Source organism: Leptonychotes weddellii, chromosome 7 (genome assembly GCF_054177405.1).
Source record: "Leptonychotes weddellii isolate Sample4059 chromosome 7, ASM5417740v2, whole genome shotgun sequence".
NCBI lineage: Eukaryota > Metazoa > Chordata > Mammalia > Carnivora > Phocidae > Leptonychotes > Leptonychotes weddellii.
Genome location: NC_138375.1, coordinates 7,820,018 through 7,847,824, shown reverse-complemented (window position 1 = coordinate 7,847,824; position 27,807 = coordinate 7,820,018). Strand labels below are relative to the sequence as shown.

Below are 27,807 nucleotides of genomic sequence, written 5' to 3'. Positions count from 1 at the left end.
CAGCCACATGTCTTGGACTGACTTTTCTGCTTTTAAGGACTCACGCTATGACACCGGGACCCTGAATAATCCAGGATCATTTCCCTTTCCTTAAGGGCAGTGATTGGTACCTGTTGCCATCCGCATAGCCCCTTCACAGCAGTGCCGAGATGAGTGCTTGACTGAACAACCCCAGAGCAGGGATCTTGAAGGGACATCTTTCAAATTCTCCCTTCCGCAACAAAGAAGGAAAGGTCCACTCATGGCCACATTGGAGGCAGACAATTAAACAATAGATTCCTAGGTGCTAAGCAGCCTCGGTTTTAAAACGCAAAGACTCCGGACAGCTTTGACTTTTCCAGTTATTCCTAAATTGCGATTCAGACCAATGCCTAAGCTGCTTCTTCTTATGAAAGCTGGCACCCACTTTCAGTAAGTCTTCCAGAAATTTCCTCCGAAATGTAAAAATATATTTCAATAATTAGGAATAAATGTATACTCTTCTCCCTTTCAGAAAATAAAGAGGCCGAGTAATCTTCGTTTTACAGAGTTCTCTGTGTATTTTTTTTCTTATAGAAGTTTATATGGATTTTTACAGTTTCTCCATCTGGTCACCCAGTGCCCCTTCCCTAGATACTTCCCTTTCAAAACAAGGAGAGAACAGAGTTGTCCACAGACACCCTCTGCAGCTTTAATTCATCTTTGGCCAAACAAAGTTTGGCTTTGTTTGTTTATTTCACCTAGCTAGAACTGCACAGTAATCTCTGGCCAAAGTCATTGGAGTCTGGATTTTTTTCTTTTTTTTTTAATCATTTATCCTGTTCTTTGGGCCATGTAAAAAACTACTAAGGGAGGGGCGCCTGAGTGGCTCAGTCATTAAGCATCTGCCTTCGGCTCAGGTCATGATCCCGGGGTCCTGGGATCAAGCCCCACATTGGGCTCCCTGCTCCGCGGGAAGCCTGCTTCTCCCTCTCCCACTCCCCCTGCTTGTGTTCCCTCTCTCGCTGTCTCTCTCTCTCTGTCAAACAAATAAAATAAAAATCTTAAAAAAAAAAAAAAAAACTACTAAGTGAGCCGTCAAAACGTCTATGTTCCCGGGACAGCAGTTAGGAGAGATGGGAGCATTTTTAAGAGATTCAAAGAAAGGTGGTTTTCATTTTTAATCCTTTCCCTCCCCTTTGCTTACGAGGCTTCAGCTGTTTTGATCCAGGGACTATTTTTACTAGCATTCTGGCCACAAATTTCAGGAAACTTTTTCCAAAGAAGAAATTTAAGAAAACAAAACAAAACAAAAAAAGCATAGAGGGATGGTTAGTAGAATGACAGGATTTTCCTCTTCTCCCTTCCTTACCCTGTGGCTGCTTGTTCTGTTCACTCATCCTACGGTGCTGGGCAAGGACCTTGAGCAGTCAGCTCAGAGAAATGCTGCTGGGTTCAGCCCAACAGTGAACACCCCAAATAAAAGGCTATGTGGGAGGGGCTAGGGAATTGCACGGAGCAGGACTGGGGTAGAAACGGGGAGGGGATGAGACACAAGAGTAAATGTAGATCTTTCCTCTGAAGATACTTTCAGATTGGGGGTTGTTACTCTTGGTACCCAATAAGGTATCAGCGAGTGATCAAAGCAAGCGTGAACACAAGAAATACACCTTGAGGACCACTCATCATCTAGATAAGTGAACTTTTAGAAATCACATTGATTCCCAGCTTTAATAAGTCTTTGAAATATGATTTGTTAAAATTTCCTGCAAGTAAATAAATTGAAAGATTACATGAGTACATACAGGGAATCAGGTGATGAATTGAAATGAAGGTTTGAAGGGTTACTCTAATAATAGCTATTAATAATCCAGAACATAAGGTCAAATCTTGAAAGTCTTCAAACCCACAATCTGACATTTAAAACGCAAGTAGCCAATTACCTATAATCCCTTGTTAGTCAGGTTTGTTCTCCTACTCCTTAGAAGGCAGAGGTCTGAAAATACAAGGAATTGGATGGCCTTAGGATTGCTTATTATTTATGTAGCCACAATGCTCATTTTCTTGGAAGCCACCCATTCATAGGTGAAATGAATGTTGCCTTTCTAGTTTGCAGTGTTCCCTAGCATATTAATTTATTGCATGTATTTTTATTTTTTTATTTGTCAAAGAGAGAGAGCACAAGCAGGGGGGAGCGGCAGACAGAGGGAGAAGCAGGGCTCCCTGCTGAGCAAGGAGCCTGTTACAGGACTCGATCCCAGGACTCTAGGATCATGACCTGAGCCGAAGGCAGACTGTTAACTGACCGAGCCACCCGGGCATCCCCATTGCATGTATTTTTAAAGCTCAAGTTTTATGACTTATATTCAGTTGTGTCTGGGTTGATAAGGAATAATTTGGTCTAGCAAAAAAGGGAAGAAAACACTGTGTTATTATTCCTTTTTTAACTTCATTTGCATTTTGACCATGACATTGTCTTTCTGCTGTTGCATTTGTAATCGGGCCATGGCTGGCCAATGATTATGTTCTGGGGGAATGCCTGTTGCAGGGGTGGTACATAGACCTGATGGAGAGCCCCCTCGATGGCAAGCAGAGGTACCAGGACTGAGGTTGGATGTGGGGCTCGCAACATGAGATGCTCCCTGGTTCCGGGTCAGCACAAAGGGCCTTTCACAAACGTGCCGGAGCGAACTGTCTGGGGCATCCATGGAATGTGGGGTAGGTGAGCTCAGCTCAGAAGCTTGGGTGCATGGCAGTCTCCAAGCTTGACGTGTGGTCTTGATAACTCCACACTCAAGGCACGGTGTGCACAGCTCACGCCCGAGTCCTACAAGTTAGGAAATAACAGTGGATGTTCGTGGAGCACAGAGGACCACAGGCACAATTAGGTTCACAGTTAACGGCGTTAGCCACTCAGCACTCACTTTTTTTCCCTGTGATTTCCTTACAATGTAGCCCGATGGGAAACTCGCAGCAGACATTTCATAGAGCAGTTAACTCCTCGGCGTCCATCAATTTTAATTGGAATCATGAAGCTAAAACCCTAGGTAGTACTTGCCAGCCATAGGGCGTCTTTTAACTCAGGTATTTCTGGCTCCACTCTGGGCTGCTTTGGAACAATGTGCCCTGATGCGTGGCTAGCTCCAGAAGGCATGGCTCTAGGCATTCTTAAAAGGGGCCCTATTGAATAGCCAATGAAAGAGGAGCTCATCCATCTCTCTCTGCTGGTTTACATTTACGAGGGTGGGTGGGGTGTCTACGCGTAGGGGCCACCGCTCTGAGGACAGCTCAGGAGCTAAGTTCACTGCCAGCCCAGTAGGTAGTTGGTCTTTAGGCCACTGAAGCATTCTGTCCCTGCAGCTCAACAAAGCAATTACCAAGCCATCACTGTCCTGATTTATAAAGAAATTGCCTTCCTTGAGAGAGGACAGGAAGGTGCATAGCAGGAATCCGAAAGCAACACTGTGCTAATCTTTTTTTTTTTTAAAGGAAAAGGAAAAGAAAAAGGGAAATTTATTTCTCTGGAAATTGTTCTGACTTGGCCGTGATAAAGTGCCAGCTTAAGAAACCCATATGTGTAAAGAGAAGGCGAGAAATTTTCAAGTAAATTCAGCCTTCTGTTATTTGTACCCAATAAAAATGTATGGAGGTGTGGCTCATCCTAATACAGGTGTCACTCGGTTTTCGAAAGTCTGCATTAGGCCACTTAACTTTAAAAAAAAAAGCAAAAACAAAAAAAAAAAAAAACACCAACATGAGGAGCTGTTTTCACAAACAGAAAAGAATCCAAAGAGGATTTTTGCTGGAAAAAAGGTGAAAAGCAAAGAGCGTCGAGCGTTGGTTTTGCCGAGAGCTGGGATAGAGGCAGGGCACCCAGAGCAGCAAGGAGGGTCCCGCCCAGCTCCTTCCCTGTGCCATGCCCAGCATCTCAGCATCCAGCCCCCAGAGCTTTGCCTGGGCCTGTGAGCATCTGGGCTTTATGTACTTTGTGCATCCATTAGCAATGTGCCCTCAGGCATCAGGAGAGCCTAAGAGAGGAGATCTGGGGGTCTGGGATGGCTCAAAAATGTCTCCATATAAATTAATGGCAATTGCTTCTTTCCTTTACACACGTCAGGTCATGGAAGGTTTCCTAGGAGCCCTCTACTCTTGCATAGCAGAGGAAACCTGGACTATTCATACCATTTGGTACTTATGGTGGACATTTCAGATAATGCTCCAGGAATTCACTTACAATAGTGAGTCTCCACTAGAGACTTCACTCAAGCAGAGCTAGGACATCGCCCATTTCTCTCCCTTATAATCCAGCATGCTCATTATCCCCCTGCCCTCTCTGTTCACCGGAAGCTGTGAAGACTGAGGTTTTCAGGAGCCCCTTCTATAGTATGAGGACTGGCAGAAGTAAAAGGTATCGACAAGCAGGAGAGCAATCTGGTCCAAGCTGTTGCCCACATATCTGGTAGCTCTCTGTGCCTAATCAGATGATGGAGAGGGCAAAGCAAATTAAAGCAAAGTAGTTGTGCCTCCAAAAGCGCATCATCACATCGCATCAGTGCTTCTTATGCAAAGCGAGCGCTGTAGTCTGCTCGGAAGTAGATGGGGCATCGCCTGTCCCTGCGCAGTTGAAGGCAGATGCTGTACATGCCACCACCTCAGCCCGTCCCCCACACATGTACCCCAAGGAAGAATTTTGATTCTCTTATATAGGTGGCATTTTGGTCTTGATCAAAACAGTACAATTATTTGATCATCTAGAAATACCCTCTAGAAACTTGCGTGAGTCCCCTGCAGATAAGCAGTTTTCCGGGGAAAGGCTGGGGTGTGAAATGTGTACACGTGTGTGGAGAAGATTTTCATTTACCCTTGAGTAAGACAAGCGAAAGGCTCTGTACTGCTTTCCTACTGATGCTGTGACAAATGACCACAAACTTAGCGACTTAGGACAACACAGATTTATTACCCTACAGTTTCTGGAGTTAGAAGTCTGACACGGTTCTTACCAAGGTGTCGGCAAGGTAGCGTTCCTCACTAATGGCTCTTGGGAGAAAATTTGTCCAGGCTTCTTCAGGTTATGGCTGGAACCAAATTCCTTATGGCTGTGGGACCAAGGTCCCTGTTTCCTTGCTGGCTGTCCACTGAGAGCTAGCAGCCTCTCTCTCAACGTTGCATGTGACCCCTCCGTGTCAGAACCAGCTGTGGGGAGTTGAATCCTCATGCCCAAGATCTCTCTGACTTCCCCTTCTACTGCATCTCCCTGACTCCACCTAGACAATGCGCCCTGCTTTTAATGTTCATTGGGTCCACAGGGATCATCGAAGACAATAACACTATTGTAAAGTCCATAACCTTCATTCCCTCCGCAGTCTCTTTTTCTTTGTAAAGTAACCTATTCATGGGCTCCAGGCATTAGGACATAAACATCTTGGGGGGCCATTAATACCAAAGAAACAGCTTATCTGCTCCCGACCAACACTGATGGGACAGGCATAGGATGATAATTATAGACACGCCAGTTCTAGAAGGGGAGAAATGGAAAATAAAATAGAGGACTGGTTCTAAGCAGCTTGGAAATCTGGCCCAGGACACCCCATGAGGTTTCAAGGCCAGGGACTTACCTTCTGTAGTCCTTGACTCTGCATTCTGGGTAAGATGCCAGAAAAAGGCAACACTGGAAAACCCTCTTGAATGACTTGAATTCACCAGGCAGGTGAGGGGAACCTTGCTGTGGTTCCACATGGTAGCTGGAGGTCAAAAGGGACTTAGCACAGGTCATGTGCAAGATTTACCCTGGGGAACCAGGAGCCTGCCGTGGTTTTACTAAACACAAGGGGCTGGCTTACCATGCCAGGCTCAGTAAAAATGGAGGTGTACAAGCCAGAATTAGCATTTGCCACAGACTGCCACCTCTCCCTACACATCCTGTCCTCTGCTCATGCCAGGAGTGGCCTGGAGCCCCCACCGCTGCATGGTTGTGCTTGGTCGGTATTGACAATGGCTATTCACCAGGAACCACTTCCAAGCCTGGATGTGTAGTTTACACCTTGCCCTTCAAATTCGAAGGTCCATTCCACTAAATATGCATAAAATGTTTTCTTGCTAAGAACACACTTATTGTACTCTGTGTTCTTAAGTCCAACCCATGGCTTGCTGCTACAGATATTAAGGAAAACAATTTGATATCCAAACTTACAGAATTTCAACCTCAGCAAAGATCTTAATTACGAGTAGTAAGACTTCCATCCATCTCAGCCGAGGTTTATTTTCTAGGCATACCCAGGCATAGCTTCTGAGGGAGATTGGTTCCCACATTCTTCATACTGCTAGTTCCATGCAAATGAGATCAGATCTTGGCACACCAGATATGTGTTTGCTTCCCTTGCTAGACTGTGAGCTCCGAAGGTCAAGGGCCAGGTGTTCTTTTCTTTCTATCCCAAGACTTGGCCTTGGGTGTAGAGCAGAGTCAGTACCCAGTCCAGTTGGGTTACTTTGTTGCTTTGAACTGATTGACCCGTTACCCTTTCTTCTGGTTCCATAGGGTCCATCTCACAAAACATGTAACTCCTCCAAATTTCTGCTCAATGTTACTTATTACAGCAAAAAATTAAAAACAACTTGGATGTCCTTTAATAGGGTAATCATTTCTTAAATTATAAATTGTGATATATTCATACATGGAATACCCAAAGTCATTCATTGAATAGGGTAAATAGGTAGGCACTGTCATGAAAAGGGGCAATGAGAGGCTTTTAAAGGATAAAAGCAGGGGTGCCTGGGTGGCTCAGTCGGTTCAGCATCCGACTCTTGGTTTCAGCTCAGGGTCGTGAGATTGAGCCCTGAGTCAGGCTCCACACTGAGCATGGGGCCTGCTTGAGATTCTCCCTCTCCCTCTGCCCTACTCCACACCTGCCTTGCACTCTCTCTTTCTTAAAAAAATTAAAAAGATAAAATCAAGCAAGGTGCCGGACGAACCACTATGGTGAAAAGCAAAAACATACCTACACAGTTTATTTGTAGGAGTAGAAAATCATCCTGAATGATAAACTTCACGTAGGCACAGTGATTTCCTTGGACAGAGGGTAAGAAAAGAGTGAGGATGCTCACTTTTACTCATATATTTTCCCCACTGTTTGAATACTTTTACAGTAGTTTCAGATTTTTTTTTAATTAGTGATGAGCATGTAAACAACAAGGTTGTCACTATCACCGTGAAACCTTCCCATCTTTCCTGTGCTCGCCCCTTATCCTTGCCGCCTGCCTGCCGTCCACATTCCAGGTGGGGCCGCAGCTCCGCACCTGCTGTCTCTCTCCCTCTTGCATGGGAGTCTCTGGGTGAGAAGCAGCAGGGGCGGTTCACATTTACTGTGAAGAGTTGGCGCCAGGCCCTGAGCACTGGGCTGCGTCACCGCACAAGCTGGTGATTCAGACATCCCCATCTGCACATTACAGATGAGTAGACCCAGGCAAGGCACGTGCCTTCACACCTAGGGAGTCCCGGCTACAAGACCATGGCAGGTGCATGAGAGAATCCATCTTTGTTGAAGTTGTTGAATGATAAGAAGGAAACAAGCTCTCCCTTTGTGCAGAGAAGCTACAGATTTAAGAGGATGAGCCCTAGTGGTTTCTGTGGTGGCGGCCCCTCCTCTGTGGTGGCGGCCCCTCCTCTGTGGTGGCTCCTCTGAGACTTGGCGGGGCTCACACTGCCCCCATAGACCCTATAACCACTGACCTGGTGTGAGGGGATCCGGCTGCCCAGCTGTTGCTGTGTTGACCCAGTGAGCTGGGCAGAAGACCCCCTTCCTCCCCAACCCTGCACACTTGGCTTTCCCACATGGAGGAAGAGATTGGGGTTTCTTGGTCAGTGATTTTGGAACCCACACACAAGTTCTCCCAAGACCTTTTGTAGGAGAGAAGAAGACATAGTTGCTATTTACCCATGGAGATAAATGCATCTGAATCCTGAAGCCCAGGCTCTAGAATTAGGAGAGCAATGTTCTGCTCAGACCAAGGGCACTGCTGATTTTGATTGGAGGTTCTTGGACTTTTTTGGGTCCTGGCCTCAGAATACACTGTAAGTCCTATTCCTTTATCGCAGAAAAAAAACACACACATAGCATACATATAAAACTATATGAAATTTTGAGGAAAATACCAGGGATTCAGAGACTCCTCCTAAATCCTATAATAGGGCTTCCGATGAGAATCTAGGTCAGGGCTTGGCAAATTAGGGCCCATGGGCCAAATCCCACCCATGACCTGTTTTTGTATGGCTGCAGATAAGAGTGGGTTTTACATTTTTAAAAGGTTGTTAAAAGAAGGAGGAGGAGAAGTTACAGAGACCCTGTGTGGTTCCCAACCCTGAAATACTCACTCCCCGGCTCCTTATAGAAAAAGTTCTCTACTCCTGATTTAGATGAGTGGATAGAAGGATCTCTTTAAAATGGAATGTTTTTAACTAAAGCAAAAGCAAGCCTACTTCATGGGAGAATGGCTTGAGCATGATTGCTATCATTTCCCTTTCCCATGCTTAACTCAGACCAGGTAATTTATGAGAAGCTACAAATTTCATTGGTAATCACGTGGTCAGGAAGTTGAGATGATGCACATTTGTGCTTTGCTTAGATTTCCCCTCACAAACTTGGTGTTAGTTCCAAGATTTTCTCAGTGTGCCAGTTGGAAGCCTGTGGCAATCAGTCTAGATGCATCGTTGCTGGAGGGGAGGTGGGTGGGGGAGGGGGTAACTGGGGGATGGGCATTAAGGAGGGCACGTGATGTGATAGGCACTGGGTGTTGGACGCAACTGATGAATCACTAAACTCTACCTCTGAAACTAATAATACACTCTATGTTAATTCACTGATTTTAAATTAAAATAAAATAAATGAATGCGTCGTCGTTGGATGTAAGGCCATGATGCCCCCCTCAACCCATTAGGAAGAGGAAACCGAGTATCTTTAAGAGTTTATGTATTATGTAGCTCACAGTGGACAATTACATGGTCATTTAATAAATATTTCAATTTCCTGCTGTTGGATTCCCTGCTAAGAGAGTGGTTCTCAGACAGCAAAGTAAGATGATGCTGCCCACCCCTCCTCACATCACGGAGGGACCAGCCTCAAACATCAGGTGTTACAGGTGCCCTAAAATCTTGCGCCTGGAACAACAAAGAGGGGCTGAAGGGGCCAAGGCAGAGGTCTGACCAAGCCTAGGCAGCGTGACTGCTCAAAGGCAGGGGCCTAGACGCAGAAGGAAAAGCATTGCAGGTGGCGGCGGGGCGGGGGGGCGGGGGGTGGTCAGCACAGCCTCCGATCCCCAGACAGACTCTCTTTATCTGTGGTTGAGGGTACAGAGGCTCGAGCCCCTGGGAGTCCCTGGTATCCCCAGACCCACGTCTGGTCCTCCTGGTCCACTCTGTGCTGTCATCTGTGGTGGACTCTACCTCTCCCCCTGCCTGCCCTGCTCTGTTGGCCCCAAGGCCTTACTGAGTGTGTGGCTTTGTATTTCAGCTTTGCCTTGGGACCACCTGTATTTCTTGAAACGGTCTAAGCTCTGCTCTCTGAAGATCCTGGCAACCCCACCCCACTCCTCACACTAGTGTGTAGTCTCAGAAGCTCAGCCCAGGGTCCCAGAGACCCAACATCTAGGTTCTGCTGGTAAGATGAGCCAAAGAAGCCCAGGGAGCCCCAGCCCAGAGATGTGCAGGAAGGACCCAGGGCTCAAGGTGATGGGGATGGACCTGGTGCGAGATGACCGCAGGGGAGGGCAGATCATAAAGGCCAAGGAGCAGTGGGGGCGGAGAGGAGAGGAGGTAACAGAGAGCAGAGGACGAGAACCTGAGACAGAAATCTCTTCCTGCAAGCCTGGGGTGAAGATCGCTATAGCTCGGTAATACCTGATTGGCTCCAAACGACAAAATCATGTCATTCTCTCCCACACTCTGTGTGATCAATATCATCAACAGAAGAAAGCTGATAGCTCAGACTTGCTTAGTTTGAGATATGATACAAGCTTTAGATACCACACACTATGTTCAGTTGGTTTTTTTTTTCTTTCTTCCCAAATTGAGGCTGACCTGAATAGTCCAGGATGGGGGCAAGCCTGCATTCTTGATGTAACAGACATCTGATATCATCCAGTGAGTATGGAGGGCAGAGGCAAATCAGTCACCCAAATTCCAGTCCAGCTGAATGCACGTGTAATAACCAACTTGCACCGAGCACCTAGGTGGTGTAGGGCACTCAGCTGCATGCTGGGTATACCAACAACAATGACATGCCCTCTGCCCTCCAGAAGGTTCCCAAGCAGCAAGAAGGTCACAGCCTAAATAATTCTAATCCAAAGTCAGTGGTGACCAGTAAGAGAGATTCAGAGAGCACAGGCAGTGCGGAGAAGAGAGAGGCTAATTTCAAGTTGAGTAATTGCTAAAATCCTCATCCATGGGTTTTCTCTGCAGTTTCACTGTCCATATCCTGGCCATCCGAAGTAGGGACACATAAAATGAGGTCTTCCGTGTGACATGCTGCATTCATTCCTTTGAATGTAGGGTACAAGGACCACTTGGGATCCTACGAGAGCTGCATATATTGAATTTGTTCTTAATAAGCTCAGTGAGTGATGGAGGCTCAGAGAAACGGGATGTCAAACAACACTGAAGATAGGGAAAACAAAGCAGTTTAACAAGTTACATTAGAACAAAAGAGATCATAAGAGATTCTGTATCTTTTAATTGTAAGAAATAAAAATAAATTCTCATTTTTTATCAGATAAAAAGATCGTAGAAACTACTGTAGGCAGAAATTTCCAAATAACATGTAAACTGACAATTCAATCAAGATTATGAAGATTATTTCTAAGGAAAACCTATTGTACCATCTTTGTGCTTTTTATAAATAATCTGTCAAGTATTTGTTGTAACGTTGTGTTTACATGTAGAATTTTGCAGCACCAGTTTCTCATCCGACAAGAAAATCACCTCTGTCAAGAAGGGCACCTCTGTCAAATGCAACAGGAGGGAGGATCTTTGTAGGTCGAACACTGGCTCATTGTCACTTCCTTAGGACCGTAGTAATAATTAATTGTTACAGTGACCAACACACAAAGTTACTGGTTTTTTTTTTTTAACCAGTGAAGCATGCATAATATAGTAGATCTTATTTTGTGGGGGGAAAGGAGAAAGAGGAAACTCTTCTCTCCTACAGTGTAAAAAACCAGGGGTACTCTTCTGATACGTTTCCTAATTCAGGAGTAGTTGCTTAAAAGTGAACCCAACCCCAAAGGGTTTGTAGGGCACCATTGATTAAGAGACATGTGCACACTTCATTCTGTTTAAAAATACGTATTGAGCATCTTCATACCTGCAGACACTGTGGTAACTCCGTCCTCCCCTCTGTATCATAGGGGTATGTGTATGTGTGTGTTTACTTGTGTATGTTTGTGTGTGTATGTGCGTGTGTGTCACTCATTTCTCCTTCTCTACTGGGACCCAAACTTATTAGTCTTTCTCATTTCTCAGTATCTTACACGTTTTTTAAAGATTTTATTAAGTAATCTCTACACCCAACGTGGGGCTCAAACGAACTCACAACACAGAGATTGAGTCGCCTGCTCCACTGACTGTGCCAGTCGGGCCCCCTTGATATCTTGCACATCTTAATATAGCAGCCAGTTAATAACCTTTTAATTTTGGAGGAGACTAGAATCAAAAAGACAGAATAAAGAAAACTGCTTAGGCTAATATTCACAACTTGTAATGTTGACGAAGTTGAGAATTCCTGATCTTTCTCATGGTTGCCCTGCCCATTCATTGATTACCAATGAGCATAGGCTGATCACTTCGAAGTGGATTTGTGAATCAGGCTGCAATCCGTCCTCATCACCGTAAAGCTACTCAAGAGAAAGACTGAGTGCTCAACAGCCAGGGAGGAGGGTGGAGGATTTTACACTAGAGTGTAAGGAGCTTACCCCTAAGGCACTTTCAAGACTAAATTCCATCATTCTCTCTTTGGAAACACGACCTCTTCAAAGCACAGAGGCACGATTTAAACACATGGGTCCACACTGCCATCCGGCATTCTTCTGGCCAAAGAGGTCTGATGGGAATTTTTGACAAGCCTGTTACTCTAACAGCCGCAAAGCTCGACCTGGTGAAAATCATTTCAAGGAGGGATGGTCTAAAAATGCTCTCTCACAAAGGCCATCCTTCCAGTTTAGAATAATAGAGGTTTAGAATAAAACTCTCACAGCTTCTTCCTGCAGAAAGTTGGTTCTTCCTCCCTCCCCAGATCCTGTCAGAAATGAGGGTTAGCCACCCCAGGGGGAGTCCTAACACTTCACATAAAAATACCATCAATATTTGCCCAGTTCTACTATCTAAGGAACTGAGAAATTTTGTTTATATTTTAAGATCTGCAAATGCCAAAAATACGAATTTGAATTGAATAACCTTTCCCAATCTTCCATTCAAATGCGGAAAGATCTTATTTAAACACACCCTACAGAACCTTCTAGATAATCAAAGCGAACATTTCTGTTCAGTAGCATTCTAGCGTTAGGCCTATTTTCCTTTAATTCCTTAAAAAAGTGGTGCATCCATGTGGCCTGTCAAGCCTGGAGGCCTCGCCTTCCTGTCCTTCAGACCCGGTTCTGTTCTAGCCGCTCCACTTACTGCCTCCGTGCCCTCTGTGCCTCAGTGTTCTTATCTGTAAAATAGAATGAAATGTAACCTTGAAGGACATTTTGAAAATGAAATGGGAAACACTTGTGTCCTTACAGTGTGGCCCTGAGACTCATTCTGTTCAGTGTCTCCCGCAGGCTCTGCCCAGGGCTGCAGATTCTTGAGTTCAGACACATGGCAGCACCCAACAGTCAGCAAAGAGCCCCGCCCTCCCCGACCGAACCCTCTCCCTAGAGCCAGAGTCGGAGTGGTAGTTCTCAACCTCAACATCACAAAATAGGAAGTTATCCAACTCCCAAAGTGGGGCCAGGCAATCTCCTCCAGGTGATTCTGCTACTAGCCAAGCTCGAGAGCCATTGTCCAACCAGGATCTTTCTCAAGAGATCACTCTTCCCCACCATCTCTAAATTCCTTCAGCCCCTTTACACCTTCTCTTAACTCACCTCCAGCATCCCTCCAACAGGCTGTGTTTCCTGATTTGCTGCAGAAGTTCTCTACCTGAACCAAATCCTAACCCTGGGTAGGAGAGGGAAAACGTGCTCTCAGGTGGCAGGTCACTAAAAGCACCCCAGCCCTTGACAAGGCTTGTCTCATGTGTTTTGTAGGGGTGGAATATCTCTCTGCTTCCCCGCCGCATCTTCCCTGATTGTCCCCCCTTCTGCTGGCTTAAGCTCAGCGTGCGCCGGTACGGGAAGGAGATTGGGTCACTCCTGCCCATCAAAGGTGCCGTGGGCATCCCAATGACTAAATTTTCACAGAAACCCCTCCCTATGTTCTTAGAATAAATTTCTAGAAGTTTACTGCTGGCAGGATCAAGGTAGGTATATTTTGGAGGCGGGTGAAATTAGATCACTAGAATACTTCAGTAAGATGGAAGCTCTGTCTCTAAAAAACATTCTTTTCACATTTCTCAAAGAAAAAGCCTCTGATTCAAAGAGCTTCTGGTTTCCCTCTTCCACTGTCAATGAAGTAAACCTTGAAGACTTTTCAAGAGTCTCCATTCTCAGTGGTCACGGGGCCTTCATAGATGACACATTCAGAAATCTGTATCTCCATTTTGCAAGTTCTATGGCAGATCCCTGTAACTCAGCCGGTTGTGGCATGCATTTGTGCAAGCCTTCCCTACTCATTCAAACTGTGTTCTTGGTAAATATTCTGGAGGTGGGCACAGAAGAAGGTTCTTTTGGGGACCCCCGTGGAGGTAGCTGATGCACCCTTTTGCTTTGCAGGAATGTTAGTTCAGCTGGAGAGGAGGCTCGCAGGAGGATGCGAGAATGTGATGGGCTCACAGATGCACTGCTCTACGTGATCCAGTCTGCGCTGGGGAGCAGCGAGATCGACAGCAAGGTTTGTTGTGTTTGCATAGATTAAACATCTTAGTGAATAAAGATGCCCAAGGGACTAAGCAATGGCCAACAACAGCAGAGAGCTAATGCTGTGCGTAATACCTTCACTCTGCAATCTCTCTTGGTCTCCCCGTAGGAATCCAACGTTTTCTAGATGGCTTCTAATCCTAGCCTAGAACTAGACACCCAATCCTCGATTAATAACGAATAAACATGTAGATTGTTTTGAGTTACTCAAACCAGATGAGTATATAAACGTTTACACACCACATTACCCACAAGCTTCCAGTTTTAGTTTATAAAGTCTGCTTTCAAAAGAAAGAGGAATATTAAAACTATCTGAGCTTTGAATGATTCTGTATTCTTACAAGTTAGCTTTTTACAAATGTTAATTGTATCCAATGCCATTTTAAAAATGCCTTATGAAGACTGAAGAACCTTGGCCAAAATCTAAGTAAATGGGACTGTCCACATGTTCATCCTCAGAATCTAGTCAGTGTTTCAGTTCATAAGCCAGAATAGAATTAGGTGGGCTTTTCCAGTGTGGGAGGCATTTTGTTTTGCCTTAATTTGCCTTTTGATTGGTTTTGATTCAATCTAAGTGTAAAATTGTCAAGTAAAAATATCTTGATTTAACACAGACTTTACGGATGCTTTTGAAGTCACCATGTGATAAATGCAAGACCTTAATGAGAATTTCTCCATAGCCACACTATTGACGTTTTGGGCCCAGTTATTCTGTGTTGTGGGGCCGTCCTGTACATCGTAGGATGTTGAGCTGCATCCCCGGGCTTTCCCCACTGGATGCCAATAGCCTCTCCCTTCCTGGTGGTGACAAACAGAAGTGTCTCCATACATTGCCCAGTGTCCCCCAGGGGAGCAGAACTGGTCCTGGTGTGAACCACAGCCATGTGCCTAGACCCCATCCCAGCCCTCTGACTCGGAATGTCCACCTCTGGTCTCAGACTTGTGTTCCTTTAAAAGTTCATCTGGTGATTTGATGTGCATCCTCAACTGAGCTAATCTTCAGTAGATTAGCTACAGCTTTGAAATGGACTCTGATCAGGAATACGATCACATGTTATTTAGTTATAAAGTCAGGTGAAGAACTGGTAGGGATGGTTTTATCCCCTTAGTTACCAACAGGCATGGGGAGTGACTTAGCAATTCTCCACCTTGCCTGCACCGTGGAGTGGGCTGAGAAATTGAGACAATTGCTGATAGCCGAGCCCTACTCCCCACAGTCCTGGGTGCGCATACCTTCTGGAACTCCAACATTTTGAGTACTAGTCTGCTGCAGTTATGAACACGGTTTGTCATCTGATCACCATCACTGAGTTATGCAGGCATCCATTAGTTACTCTGTAAGTGTTATCAATTTCAAAGACGGAATATGAGATGCTAAAGATTTAATCAACCCCTCTCGTAAAGACCCTTAATAACCATTTTAGAACTTTTAATATCATTGATAGGAAAATGAAGTCCCTAAAAAAAATGACCAGTCAAGATGTCTTGAGTATTTATCGATGCCTGTTAATATAATAGACCAGCGATTTTTAAACGAGCCGCCAGAGGTAATTCACAAAGTCTGCCGTGCCCAGGATCTCCACATTCAGAGCAGTAAAGACTACAGCATCAGGACACGAAGCCTCCTACCATAATGGATACAAAAAAGAGCTTTAAGACTGTCTGTGCCTTGCAGTTGAAATTAAAAGCAGAGTCCACAGCCTCTTGCCTTGGCCACATGCCCATGCCAACACTGGTGGGAAGGTAGCCTTTAGCAGGATGGTCCCAAAGCAAAGTGCTATGAGCCCCCACACCTCTTTGCTGACATGACAGATGGCTAGATCCCTGGAGCCCCTGGGAGATCCCCTCTTTTAATGTCCACGTTGTATTCAAAAGAGGAACCTGGAACCATGAGGAGTGTTGAGGGCGGCAATGAGAAGACACGGCTATTTCTGCTGAAGCCTCAAGAGCACCAAGCCAGTGTAGATGCTCCCCCTCCAGCTCCCGCTCACTAGAGGACTGTCCCTGAGTACCCCCGACTTCACGACGAGGAGGCTCGTCATAGCTTCTGAACAGATCAGATGCCACAAGGGACTTAGCAGTGCCTGGCCGTCCAGAACGTGCCACGGAGCTTTACTGTGTTGTGGTCCCCCAGCGTCCCACTTGGCCCTCTGCCTGGTCCCCTCTGAGCTTTCACAGGGACAAGGTAGAGAGGGAAGGAGTTAATGCATAAAAGGGCCTGGAATCCGTGCAAGCTCTCAGCTTGGCGCCTGCAATTGGGACAGTTTGTTCAATGGGTACCCTATGGTAGCGCGATCCACAGACAACTTCCACATTAGCCCTTTCTAATAGAAAATAAGGAGTCAAAATGACCCTTGTGGCCAAGAGGAGTGGCTAAAAGCACCAGCTGCCACATGCCTTCTGCTGGTAACCCAGAGAAGGGCAGTAGCTGCCTTTTTTTTTTCTATCCTCTTTCCCCACTCCCTTAGAGAGAAGAGCTTGAATGAGTGACCCATCCACACCAAGCCTGGCTAGAGAGACCAGGTCAGTCCCGGTGACTCCCTTGCCCCGTCCCACCCTCTCCTCTGTACCCTCTCCTTCTGCCAACCCTGCTTTCTCTCCCCTCCAGAATTGTCCCACATCATCCCCCAGCCACAGGTAGATTAGAAAGCATTTCTGGAAACTACCGGGGATGTGTTCCCCGGTAGTCATTTGTTAAACAGAGGCACGGAGATGCCCCTGGGGAAGATGAACAGCAGGATGAGAAAGAAGTTGAATATCCCAAGTCTTTGATGTAAGAAAAATCAGTTTGAGCTGATTTAAAAATCGTTCTGACTTATGCCATAACATTTTCCTTTCAGGGAGAGACTTTTCTCTCTTTCGTGCATCGTCCTGTGTTTACCTGCTTTCATGCAGGTTCCTTTTTTGATGCTGAGAGGATGCTTGAAATAGATAATCAAGTTGACTCAAAGCCTGTGGGATTAGCAGCCATGAAACCTTGAAAAGCTGACAAGAAAGGTCTGGAATGGCAAAGGCTCCAGAGACAGATCCTGAAAACGGGTTTTCCTGGTTGATTGTCATGCCCCCCGTAGTTGAGTCAAAGACACACCCACAGCCTTTGCCCAGATTCCTGTCCTGGGAGGGGGGAGCAGTGCGGCCCCCACCCGACCCAAGACTGGAGAGAAGTGGCCCTATCTGCTGGGGAGGTAGATCCCCTTCATCTGTGAAATGGAACCATGGTCCCTGTCTCAAACGCTGGTGCACACGCAGGTGCCTGAGAAGCCGTAGCCAAGTTGGCACACTTTTAAAAATAAAACCTAACTCCATTCAATTTTTCTCCCCCATCATGATTTTGTTTTACTAAAAAAAAAAAAAAAAATTGGGTGTATTTTTTCTCTTCCCACCGTTCATCAAATGCAGGGCAAAGGTTAAAAGGTTGATCCAAAGTTCTTGGGTGAAACCTAGGCTCCAATATGGTGACATTTCAGAGGAAGGGTCTTTGGGAGGAAATGGAAGCACAGAGAGATTAAGCACTTGGCCCAAGGTCACACAGCCCCTGAAATGGCGGAGCCAGGACTCAGACCTAGGCTCGCTGGTTCTAGGTCCGTGCTCTGGACTTGCTGATGGTGCTGCACTACTGTTCCCAGTCTGAACGCTCGGATAGTGTTTACTCGGGGCCAGGCACTCTTCTCGGCACGCACGTACTGGATTGGTTTCCCATTGCTGCTCCAGCAAATTACCACAAACATGGTGGCTTAAAGCAACAGGCATTGATTACCTTACTGTTTTACAGGTCAGGAGGCCCCAATGGGTCTTGTTGGGCTAAAATCAGTATGTCGCCAGGGCTGTGTTCCTTCTGGAAGCTCAGGGGAGAACCAGTTTTCTTGTCTTTCCCAGCTTCTAGAGGTGCCCACAGTTCCTTGGCTTGTGGCCCTTTCTTCCATCTTCAGATCCAGCAATGAGAGGTCACACCTTCTCACACCACTTCACTTCACCACTTCTGCCACCCCCTCTCACTTATAGGACCCTCCTGGTTACATGGGCCCACCGGGATCATCCAGGACAATCTCCCCAGCTAAAGGTCAGCTGATGAGGTCTATCTGCAACCTCCATTCCCCCTGGCCAGATAACCCAACCTTTTCACAGCTTACAGAGATTAATGTGGACATCCTGGGGGCAGGGGACCACCTGCTCATCCATACTTGACTATCCAGATACACACAGGATACATAGTAGTATGTATGTATCTACTATGACCATCTTACAGAGGAAGTTACTGAGTCAGAGAGAGGTTGGGTATATTGTCCAAATCACACAGCCAATAGACAGAGATCAAGGGCCTTTCAGGTGTCTAGCCACACAATGTGTGTCCTCAAGCACTGGTTAACCCCGACGCTAAGAAAACAGGAACACCAGCTATCTCCAAACAAATCAGTAGCATGGAAACATCTATGCCCCCAGGTGATCCCAGCACTCGGTTTGCCTGGGACCCCCCAGCTTTATATCTCTTACCTCATTTTACTCCCAGAAAATGCCCTGGTAGGTGGGAAATACTGGGGTCTCCCTCCTGGAGCTGATGGGAATGTGAGTATCCACGCTCTCGATGATTCTGAGCCCCATTCCCCAGGTGGGAGCGGTGCGTGCGTGGGCCATATCTGGGACCTCTCCCAGGTTGTGGATTCTTTCCCTCTCCCCAGTGAACTTCAGTCAACAATGACAGTTGTTTATAAAAGTAACTAGCGTGGATAAGAAGAGGTTTTAAGACCTTCTCGGGCTTCTCTCAATTCTTTCCACTGTGGCTGTCAAGGGAGCCTTTAAGGAGCCAGCAGCTAAATGTGTCCGGAAAGAATCGGGGATGTGGAAATGACTGCTTTCTCGGGTGGAGAAGGAGTGCTGGTTAGTTTTTATTCATTCCTCCTTGGTTTCCTTTCCTTTTTTTTTTTTTTTTTTTTTTGGGTTCTCTCCAGACCGTTGAAAACTGTGTGTGCATTTTAAGGAACCTGTCGTACCGGCTGGCAGCAGAAACTTCTCAGGGACAGCACATGGGCACTGACGAGCTGGACGGGCTGCTCTGTGGGGAGGCCAACGGCAAAGACGCAGAGAGTTCCGGGTGCTGGGGCAAGAAGAAAAAGAAAAAGAAATCCCAAGATCAGGTAATGCCGGCGACTCACAGCTGCATGCAGTGATCCCCTTCCCTAATGGCAGCATTAGTATTTCTTCTGCACAGATAGGTACGGGGCTCTGTACATTCCGTGCCTGGTAAAATCACTCACGCATCTGCCCAGTTTTTCCGTGGGGCTTTCACGGCTCAGACGGGGGAGCATCACATGACTTCCCCCATGTCCTGCAGCCCAGCGCAGATAGGAACTTTGAAAAAGAGAGTCTCGTGGGTCCTGGGCAGGCTCTAAGGTCCCAGCTTGTAGAGTCCGCCCCGGGTGCTGATGCTTCTGTGTGTCAATGTGCACGTTGATGGAGGTCCTCACCGGGGACAGGTGGGGTGCCTTGCAGGTGGTACAGATGCACACAGTGGGTGTGGCATCAGAAGGGAAGCTGAGCAGACACGCACAAAAACCCAACACATAGTTCACTGCCTGTTTTGAAACATTTCGATGTGTAATCTTGCATTTATTGTTAGAAATGGTGGAGGGGCGCTCAGACTCACAGTTCCCCAACAGAATGACATTAGGAGCTTGGCCTTGGGGGACAATTCTGATAAATTCAGAAAGCTGTCCAGCTGGAGAGGTCTCTTCAAAACGGATGGACTTTACCTCGAGCCGCTGTAAGTAGGCTGCCTGCAGTGAAGTAAAGGCCAATAGGCAGCCACTCTTGGCCTTGGTGGAATCAAGACAGCCTCCAGCCCTCTGCCCGGGAGCCTCTGGGAGGCAGAATCCTTCACCCATTGGGCCCCCCAGGGAAGAGAGTAGTGTGTGGTACCTGCCGGCCACCGAAACTCCTGCTACCGAGGTTGTCCCATCTTACTGTGGTCTGGACAGTGTGATCATGTGTCCAGACTCCCCCTGGACACCATGGTCATATCCGAGCGGCTAAGGGTCATACAGACCCAAGATCTGGCTGTCCTCAGAAGTGAACAACTAGGAAAGCAGGACAGAACTCACAACACTCTCTCCTAGCAGGTTTTAACTCAAAATCAATATGCAGAAGTATCTGGTCAGATCACAGCACATCATTTTTCAAAGTATTTTCAGAATCATTTTGCTTTGAGGAAGGATTAGAAGCTATTTTGTTTGGAGTAAGGATTCATGGGAATGCATTCTTAAATGTATTTCCCAAATTTAACGTGAATGCGCCAGTGTTTACATTTTTTAGGCTCCAGTTCTCTTGCTGTTTGTGGCCCCTGAGGGCTGCTCCAGGAATATCTACAACTTCTAGATCTGTATGTTCCAGCATAAACACACCTATAATTTAAAAAATACATGCTGCTTGCCTTTTTGATGGTAATCATCCACCCTGAGAAGTTCCCAACCCTGCTTTCTCTCCTGTCATGGATCAGTGCTCTGTGTCCACTGTCTCCCCAAGCCTTTTAAGAGCATTGAGCCATAGGTCTTAATGCAGCCACCTAAAAACCTCCCATCAGGTGAATGCAATGGTTAACTAGCAGGTATGTCTTGAATGCCTACTATGTGTCAGGCATGATACCAAATAATGTCAGATACCTCAGTTTTCCTTCCCAGTACTGCCCAGACCATGATGGCTTCTGGACTTTTTTAATATCAAATAAGTGATAAATGGCCTAACAAAGGTATAATGAATGGGTCCTTCTCATGGTTTCCTGCTGCATTACCGTATCCCAGAGGGCCCTGTCCCTTCACTGCTTCATCCCGGAAAGTGAATGAGCGTAATAAAGTTTGAAAACAGCATGTGGGCAGGAATGTGGTGCTTCCCAATCTATCCAGTGATCATAAGCCCCCGGGGTCTCACCCACCACCTACAGACTCAGAACCTCTGGGATGGGCCCCAGGCAACTTTGGAATGCAGATTTGGGAAATTGTATTAACACATTAGCCTTGGTTTAAAAAAACAAAAGCAAACCTTTGAACTGAGCTTGAATTCACTCTGACTTCAAGGTTTTCTCTCTAGTCTGTTGCTTGAACTCTGAAGAGCATCCTTCTGATGACCTCCACACCTGTCACTGGTGTCCCATCAGTAGGAGTCAGCCCCAAACCCTCAACCCTTTTTCCAACTCTGGCAAGGTGTGCTCACGTGGCTTGAAGCCCTTCAAGTGACAGGTGAGATTAGGTATTGATTGGGTCCGGAGAAGCCAGGAGTCAGAAGAGAATATTCATGGACTTCCCCCCAAAAGGCAGCCCTCCTTTCAAGCTGTTTAGCTGCTTCCATAGAACCTTATGATGAACAACTTCCCACCTTAGAATGTTGTATTTTTGAACCATATTTTATGACATCGATGAGCTATTTTCTAAGTTGAGTAAGATGAAGAGATTAATACAGTTTTATCATTTTTGCCAAAAGTCTAAGTGAAGATTTATGAGGGTCATTTGTCCCATGTTTTTCTGAGGATATTCCTTAAGGAAACAAAAAGGATTTCTTGAAGAAAGTTTTGCTGAAACAACCATATTAAAATACAGTAGAACATTGTTGTTTATAAAGAAACTTCGAAGTTATGGTTTCAGTCAAGTGATAGTTTTGTAAAAGACTTTTAACTGTGCTCTAATATAGTACAAACATATTTTATGAAAGATTTTAATGTAAACAGATAGTAGTTATGCTTGTTTGCAAGTCATTTCGTATGTCTGTCAAGGTCAGTATATTTAAAAAGTCAAGAGTAAAAACCATCTTGCACTTAAAACCGGTGGAAGGGAGGCACAGCTGAAAGGTCTGGAGATGGGGAGGAGAGCATGAGACATGAAGGAGCAGGATAGGATAAGGTGGGCCCATCCGCTTGGCAGCCCTCCCAGCCTGGCGACTGGTCCCCTAGAGGGAACTGAATCTAGATAGCGCCACCTGCTGGGAAGGATGGGCATTTGCGCCAGCCTGGGGTCTCCACGGAGAGCTCCAGCTTCACCCTGAGGAATGTGGTTTGCACTTCCCGGAATGCAGGCGGCCATTCCGAATAGTCTAAAGTAATTAAAGGCCAGCTGTCTCAAGTGAGAGGAGGAACCAAGGCCCTAATTCATCACTGTTAATGGGTTGCAACAAGGTCAGAAATGGAAATGTCCCCAGGCCTAAGACAAAGCATCCCCATCTTTGCCTTCAGAGCCTGCAGACTGACTTAACTCACCTAGAAGCTTCCGGAAAGTTCTAGGTTTACAGCTTTAAAGATGGTCAGATATCCATTCTCTGGAATCTCTGTTGCTCATAAAGTCAGGTTTTCAAAGAATGTATAGTGATTAGAGAGAATATATAATACAAAGTGAAGAAAAATAATAGAAAAACAAGGGTGCATATAGAGAGTTATAGATATGACATAGATAAAACCTGGCTGATTTCGCAAAATGTGTGTCACATGCAAATATAAAATATGTATATCTTTATCTATTTGTATCTGTATATATACGTATGTGTTTCTAGAGAAAGTACAGTAACATCAAAGACAGAGGATAGTGATTCTTTGTACTTGGCATATTTACAAATTTTCTAATAGGCATTACATTTGTAATCTTTTCAAATACCATTTAGAAAATAATATTTTAGAAAGCATGAACTGATTAAGTCAATGTTTGCTTATAGGAATGTATTCGTTTTCTTCTCTTTAAGATGCCCAGAGAAAGGTATACGAGAAGGTTGTCTAATCCACAACACATACTTCCTAGGACAGAGGAGCCAGAGATTTTACCAGGAAGTCAAAGTGATAAAAATCGTAATTGGTTTAATGATTGCCTCTGGAGCTTGCTGTATCCCAGAAATGCATGTTGACTCCCGCATTTGGCGTTGTTACTCTATAACTGAGGAAAATGCTATGATACTGCAAAGGACAGATTTAGTTACAGTAAAAATCTCAGAGGCTTTATCCTTTAGATTCTTAATTGGAATAAAGCAAGAAAATACCTGACACAAAGATATGCTTCATTCATGCTCTTATTTCAAGAAATGGTTGCTATTAGGGCGCCTGGGTGGCTCAGTCAGTTAAGCGTCTGGCTCTTGATTTCAGCTCAGGTCATGATCTCAGGGTCACAAGATCGAGCCCAGCATGGGGCTCCATGCTCGGTGAGGAATCTGCTTGTCCCTCTCCCTCCCCCCACTTGCGTGCATGTGCGAGCTCTCTCTCTCTCAAATAAATAAATAACATCTTTAAAAAAAAAAAAGAAGAAGAAAGAAAGAAAGAAATTGTTGCTGGAACCATTAGACTATGAGCCCTGGAGTGTAGAAGTATTTAACATTTCTGGGCATCATATTCTGATCCAAAATGGCTTTGCAAATTTATTAATTTCTGACTCCGCGTTCAGTGCCTATTGCCAAATTATAAGAAATTGCTGGTCTCTCTAGCCCTTTTCAGGCAGAACCCTACCCCCGCCCCACCAAACAGTCTACACGGCACGTGCCAAGAAGCGCATCTCACCTGTCAGGGGCTCCACCACCTTCTAGCAGGCTCTGTGCCAGTCACTGGGCACAGTGGGGACAGGGACAGCAACCAGAAGATTGGGGTCCAGGGAAATGCAAGTAGACAAAATTGCTGTATTTACTTTTCCACCTTTTGTAGAAACAAGCATCTTGTGTTTTTCAATTTGGGATATGGCCACGGTTCCTGGGATGATATCCTGGGATTGGTGGTACTCAAAAGTGGATTTGAGGTAAAGAATACTGGCTGCTGGCCAGAGCTGACCTGAGCCTTCCAGACCCCTCAGTGTGAACTTGACAGTGCAGAGAAACTGCTGAGAAAAAAAGGAAGAACAAAGCAAGACAAGTGAGATGCCCTAGAACTCAGAACTTCTCTTTTCTGCTTGAATATCGCTTGTGAATTTTTTAGTTCATGTGGATATGTATGTGTCCACATGGGTGAGGACATTTAACCTACCAGAATTCAAAGATGATTCTCTTCTGATATTTTCATATGATAGACTTTCTCTCTCCCGATCATCTTTGTTTCACAGTTTAGTGAGTTGTGGTCAATTTAAGAGTGGGCATTATTGCTCTTTTCCACCTCTTGCTTACGTTGTAGATGCCAAATGCATGGAACGGCAGGAAGTTTCATTTATGATATCACCATGATATTTTAGGCACAAGAACAATAGTAATGGGATTCTGCATAACATGATTTAATGCCCTCTTATTTTTACCTGATAATAGACATGTCTTGGCAGAACCTCCAGGGGTGTCCACCTGCACGCTTTCCTGGCCCATCCTCTGTCCCACGGGCCAGCCTCTGAGATTTTGTTCATGCTCTTCCTCTGTCCGTCCTTCTCCTCCCCTTCTGCTACTTAGAAGATTATCCTCTAAGACCAAATAAAACATCACCTCCATCCTTTCAAGACTTCTTCCAAGTAAAGAATTACTCATCCTCTAATCTACTCTCACCTGGTTTTATTGAACTTCCCCTCTAGTGCTGATCTACTGCAGCAGCTGACTCCCACAGAGAGGGAATCTGCTGAGGGCAAGCACTGGGTGAATCTGGTTTCTGTCATTGACTTCTAGCCCAACACCCAGAACCAGCTATGCTGAGTGACACTCAGTTTTGGGTCCATGGCAGCCTCTACCACTAGCTGGGGAGGTATTTCGAGTAGATGTTCACAGCTGTGACTTGTCCCAGCTTTGTCCATTTCTTTCTTGATGACACTTTGCCTCCAGGAGCCGCTGTGAGCCAAGAGTATTCTGTAGACCTTCTCTTTTCCATTTTTGGTTCAAACTGCTATCCAGCTTCTCCTGACAGTGCTGCATTTTATTATGTTAGTCAATATTCTGCATCTGCAAGGACCACCAAACCTAACAAACATTCTGTATCATGAACTTGGGTTTCACGTCAACAAGTGCGTACAGGTGTGTCTCAAAGTTCCCTTGGAGAAGCAATACTTTTGATCATGCCCTGAAGGTGTTAACACATGACACATAAATGGTATTAGATGTCACGAAATCCCGTTGCCTGAAAGGTGTCCTGGGATTTTCAGGACTTTCTATCTGGTATCACTTCTTCGTGAGCATCACACTGCATCATATGGATGCTGTTGGCCCAGAAACGTGACTCTGACACTCAATAGTGATCAATATCCCAAAGTGCACAAATGAATTTTCTTGCTAGTTTAAATCACACTGGAGATTGGAATTTTAAAGAAGTTTCTCCTTATTTTGGACAAAATGGGTGTTAATTATAAGCAAATATAAATATGCATGTACATACATGTGTGTATAACATGTAAATTATATATGAGTAAAATAGGAATAAGCTACGAGACGGAAGGGATGCACACACCTCCACCACCCCCCTCCTAGACAGCGCCACTATTGCAGTTCATACCAGGCAGATAGATATCCTTTCAGATCTTCTCTCTCCATTTTTATGCACAGCTTTGTTTAACCCTTCAAAATACAGGTTGACTACATTGATGTGAGTATGAGTTAGGGAGCATGTCAGACAGCCAAACTCTTAGAGTTTGTAAGGGTCCTGAGAGTAGATAAGTGTCCTTCCCGCTGATGTGAAGGTCGATGCTGCTGACAGCCCATATCTGTAGTCCGCAGAGGCTCTGAGATCTATCGTGTTCTCCTCTTTGGGAGAATTCCTCCTTCTCATGGTCCATGATGGCTCTTCATGTCCATCGTCCAGGAGCAGAAAAGGCACAAAGAAGACGGGGGCGGGGGGGGAGGGAGTGCCCTTCTCCCCCCCCCAACCCCCGTGGTCTGTATCGGGTCATGTTACAACCCAAAGTGCAAGGGGGGCGGGAAGTGTAGCATATCTGTGGGCCAACCATGACCCCAGGGCATTTTAACTAAGGAAAAGGGGGCACAGTGGTTTATCTCAGGGGGTGCAGCAAGAGCTTTCTGTCCCTGTGAGGGGGAATCTTTTATTCCTGAAATTGTTGAGAGTTGTCTGCACACAGTGATGAAAAGTTTGCTTTTATTTCTTTCACTGTTGGCAAATTCTCTGCCAACAGTGCAGCCCCTGATTACCTGCCCTCGGTGACCGCCCCCACCACCCACCTTGGCACAGCTCGGATGGGGAGACAGGTGTGGGCGTGACACCCACTCGTCTCACTCTGCATGTTGTTGTCCAATAGTTAATCCCGTGACTCAGCATGACCTTTCTCCTTGCCAGCAAATTGTCGCCAGCAGAATGAAGAGAGGGCTGCCAGGAATCTCACCGTAGGGGTGTACTGTGATGTGTGAACCAGTCCCTGATGATCAGAAAATGTGGTTGCTTCCAACTCTTAACTAATGTAAACTGTAATAAACTTGCGTAGCTAAATCTCACCCACGCCCTTAATCACTCTTCAAAGAGAAATTCTTAAAAGTGAACTCTCGAGACCAAATGAATCTGGGTACGTAAGCCGGGTTTTGTCCGAATCACGCTGGGTGGCCGTGACAGCTGATTTCAATTTATCGTCACGGATGGCTCTGCCCTTCGTGGCATTCCTGGTGCTTTTTATTCTCATTTCTTAATATCACAGGTTGCCTTTCTTCCAGCTTCCATTTAATTAGTAAACGTGCTTTTTCTTCCGATGCTTAATACCATTTCTTTACCAACCATCTGCTTATTTGAGCTGCTGCTCATTCCTTGTGGCTGGCCTCATTGTGCCTTCACCTCACCATATGCCAGGAGCTTGGTGACTCAAGACATGATATTTCATGTCCTCAAAGCGACAAGTCACACAAGCCTGCAAGATCATGGTCGTCCTTGTTTGTGCAGTGACTCTCCTTGGTCACTGCCTACGAATGAATGAGATTCTCCTCGTGCTGCTGCACCTCTCCTATAAATATATCCCATCACCTAAAAATGCTGTTCTTTTACTTTCAGTGGCTTTACAGACTTAAAACTCCAATGTAGGCTTCCCATTTACTTCCCTTACTGACATTTTACCATGCAGTGCTTCATGCCATCAATAAATACTCGGTGCCTGGTCGGCTCTGTTGGTCAGGCCTCCGACTCTTGATTTCGGCTCAGGTCATGGTCCCAGGGTCATGGGATCGAGCCCGACGCGGGGCTCTGCATTCAGTGGGGAGTCTGCTTGGGATTCTCTCTCTCCCTCTCCCTCTGCCTCACCTCCTCCTCTCTTTCTCTCTCTAAAATAAATAAATAAATCTTCAAAAAAAATATTCTGTGTTTTATACTACTAGATCAGGGTTTCTCAGCCTTGCCACTCTGGACATTTTGAGCCGGATAACTCTCTGTTGCGGGGGCTGTCCTGTGCATTGTAGGATTCTATCAGCATTCCTGCCTTCTACCCAGTGGATGCCGATAGTACCCTCCCCCAGTTGTGACAGTCAACAATGTCTCCAACATTGCTGGTTGTCACCTTGGATGATAAAATCCCTTCAGTAGAGATTCACTGTATTAGCCTGGCTTTGAAGGATGTATCATCAAAGATATAAACAAACAAGACTATGGGATTACCTGTGGGGGGTTGGCGTGTCAAGGACAGAGCTCCTTTAAAAGGTAGGTAATGGAAAAAATAAGTAAAAGGTAGGTAATGGAGAGATTCCTGGACCAGGTTTCCCGAGATGTGGATGAGAAGTTAGGAACAGAGAGAGTTCTAGAGGGATGTTAGTGGTGTTCTGGTTGGTTCCATTGCAATGACTGGGAGAAAGGGCAGGCAAGCCTGGTGGTATGGACCAGCCTTGGTTACACTAGCCTGTGGAGCACAGCACAGTGGCCTCATTGTGCCAGTCCCTAGGGTAGGCAGCATCACTGGCCTCCCTCCCACT

The 27,807-nt window shown here is 45.8% G+C and overlaps 1 protein-coding gene across 6 annotated transcripts in view; it reads left to right on the top strand.

The window, feature by feature from the left end:
• CTNND2 (catenin delta 2) overlaps window positions 1-27,807 on the top strand; it is an 864,616-nt gene that overhangs the window by 721,331 nt on the left and 115,478 nt on the right. For all 6 annotated transcript variants that reach the window (XM_081825896.1, XM_081825895.1, XM_081825891.1 and 3 more), the window contains 2 exons: window positions 13,858-13,975; window positions 18,948-19,133. In XM_081825896.1, coding sequence (XP_081682022.1) covers window positions 13,858-13,975; window positions 18,948-19,133 — 304 coding nt within the window. The remainder of the gene's footprint in view (window positions 1-13,857; window positions 13,976-18,947; window positions 19,134-27,807) is intronic.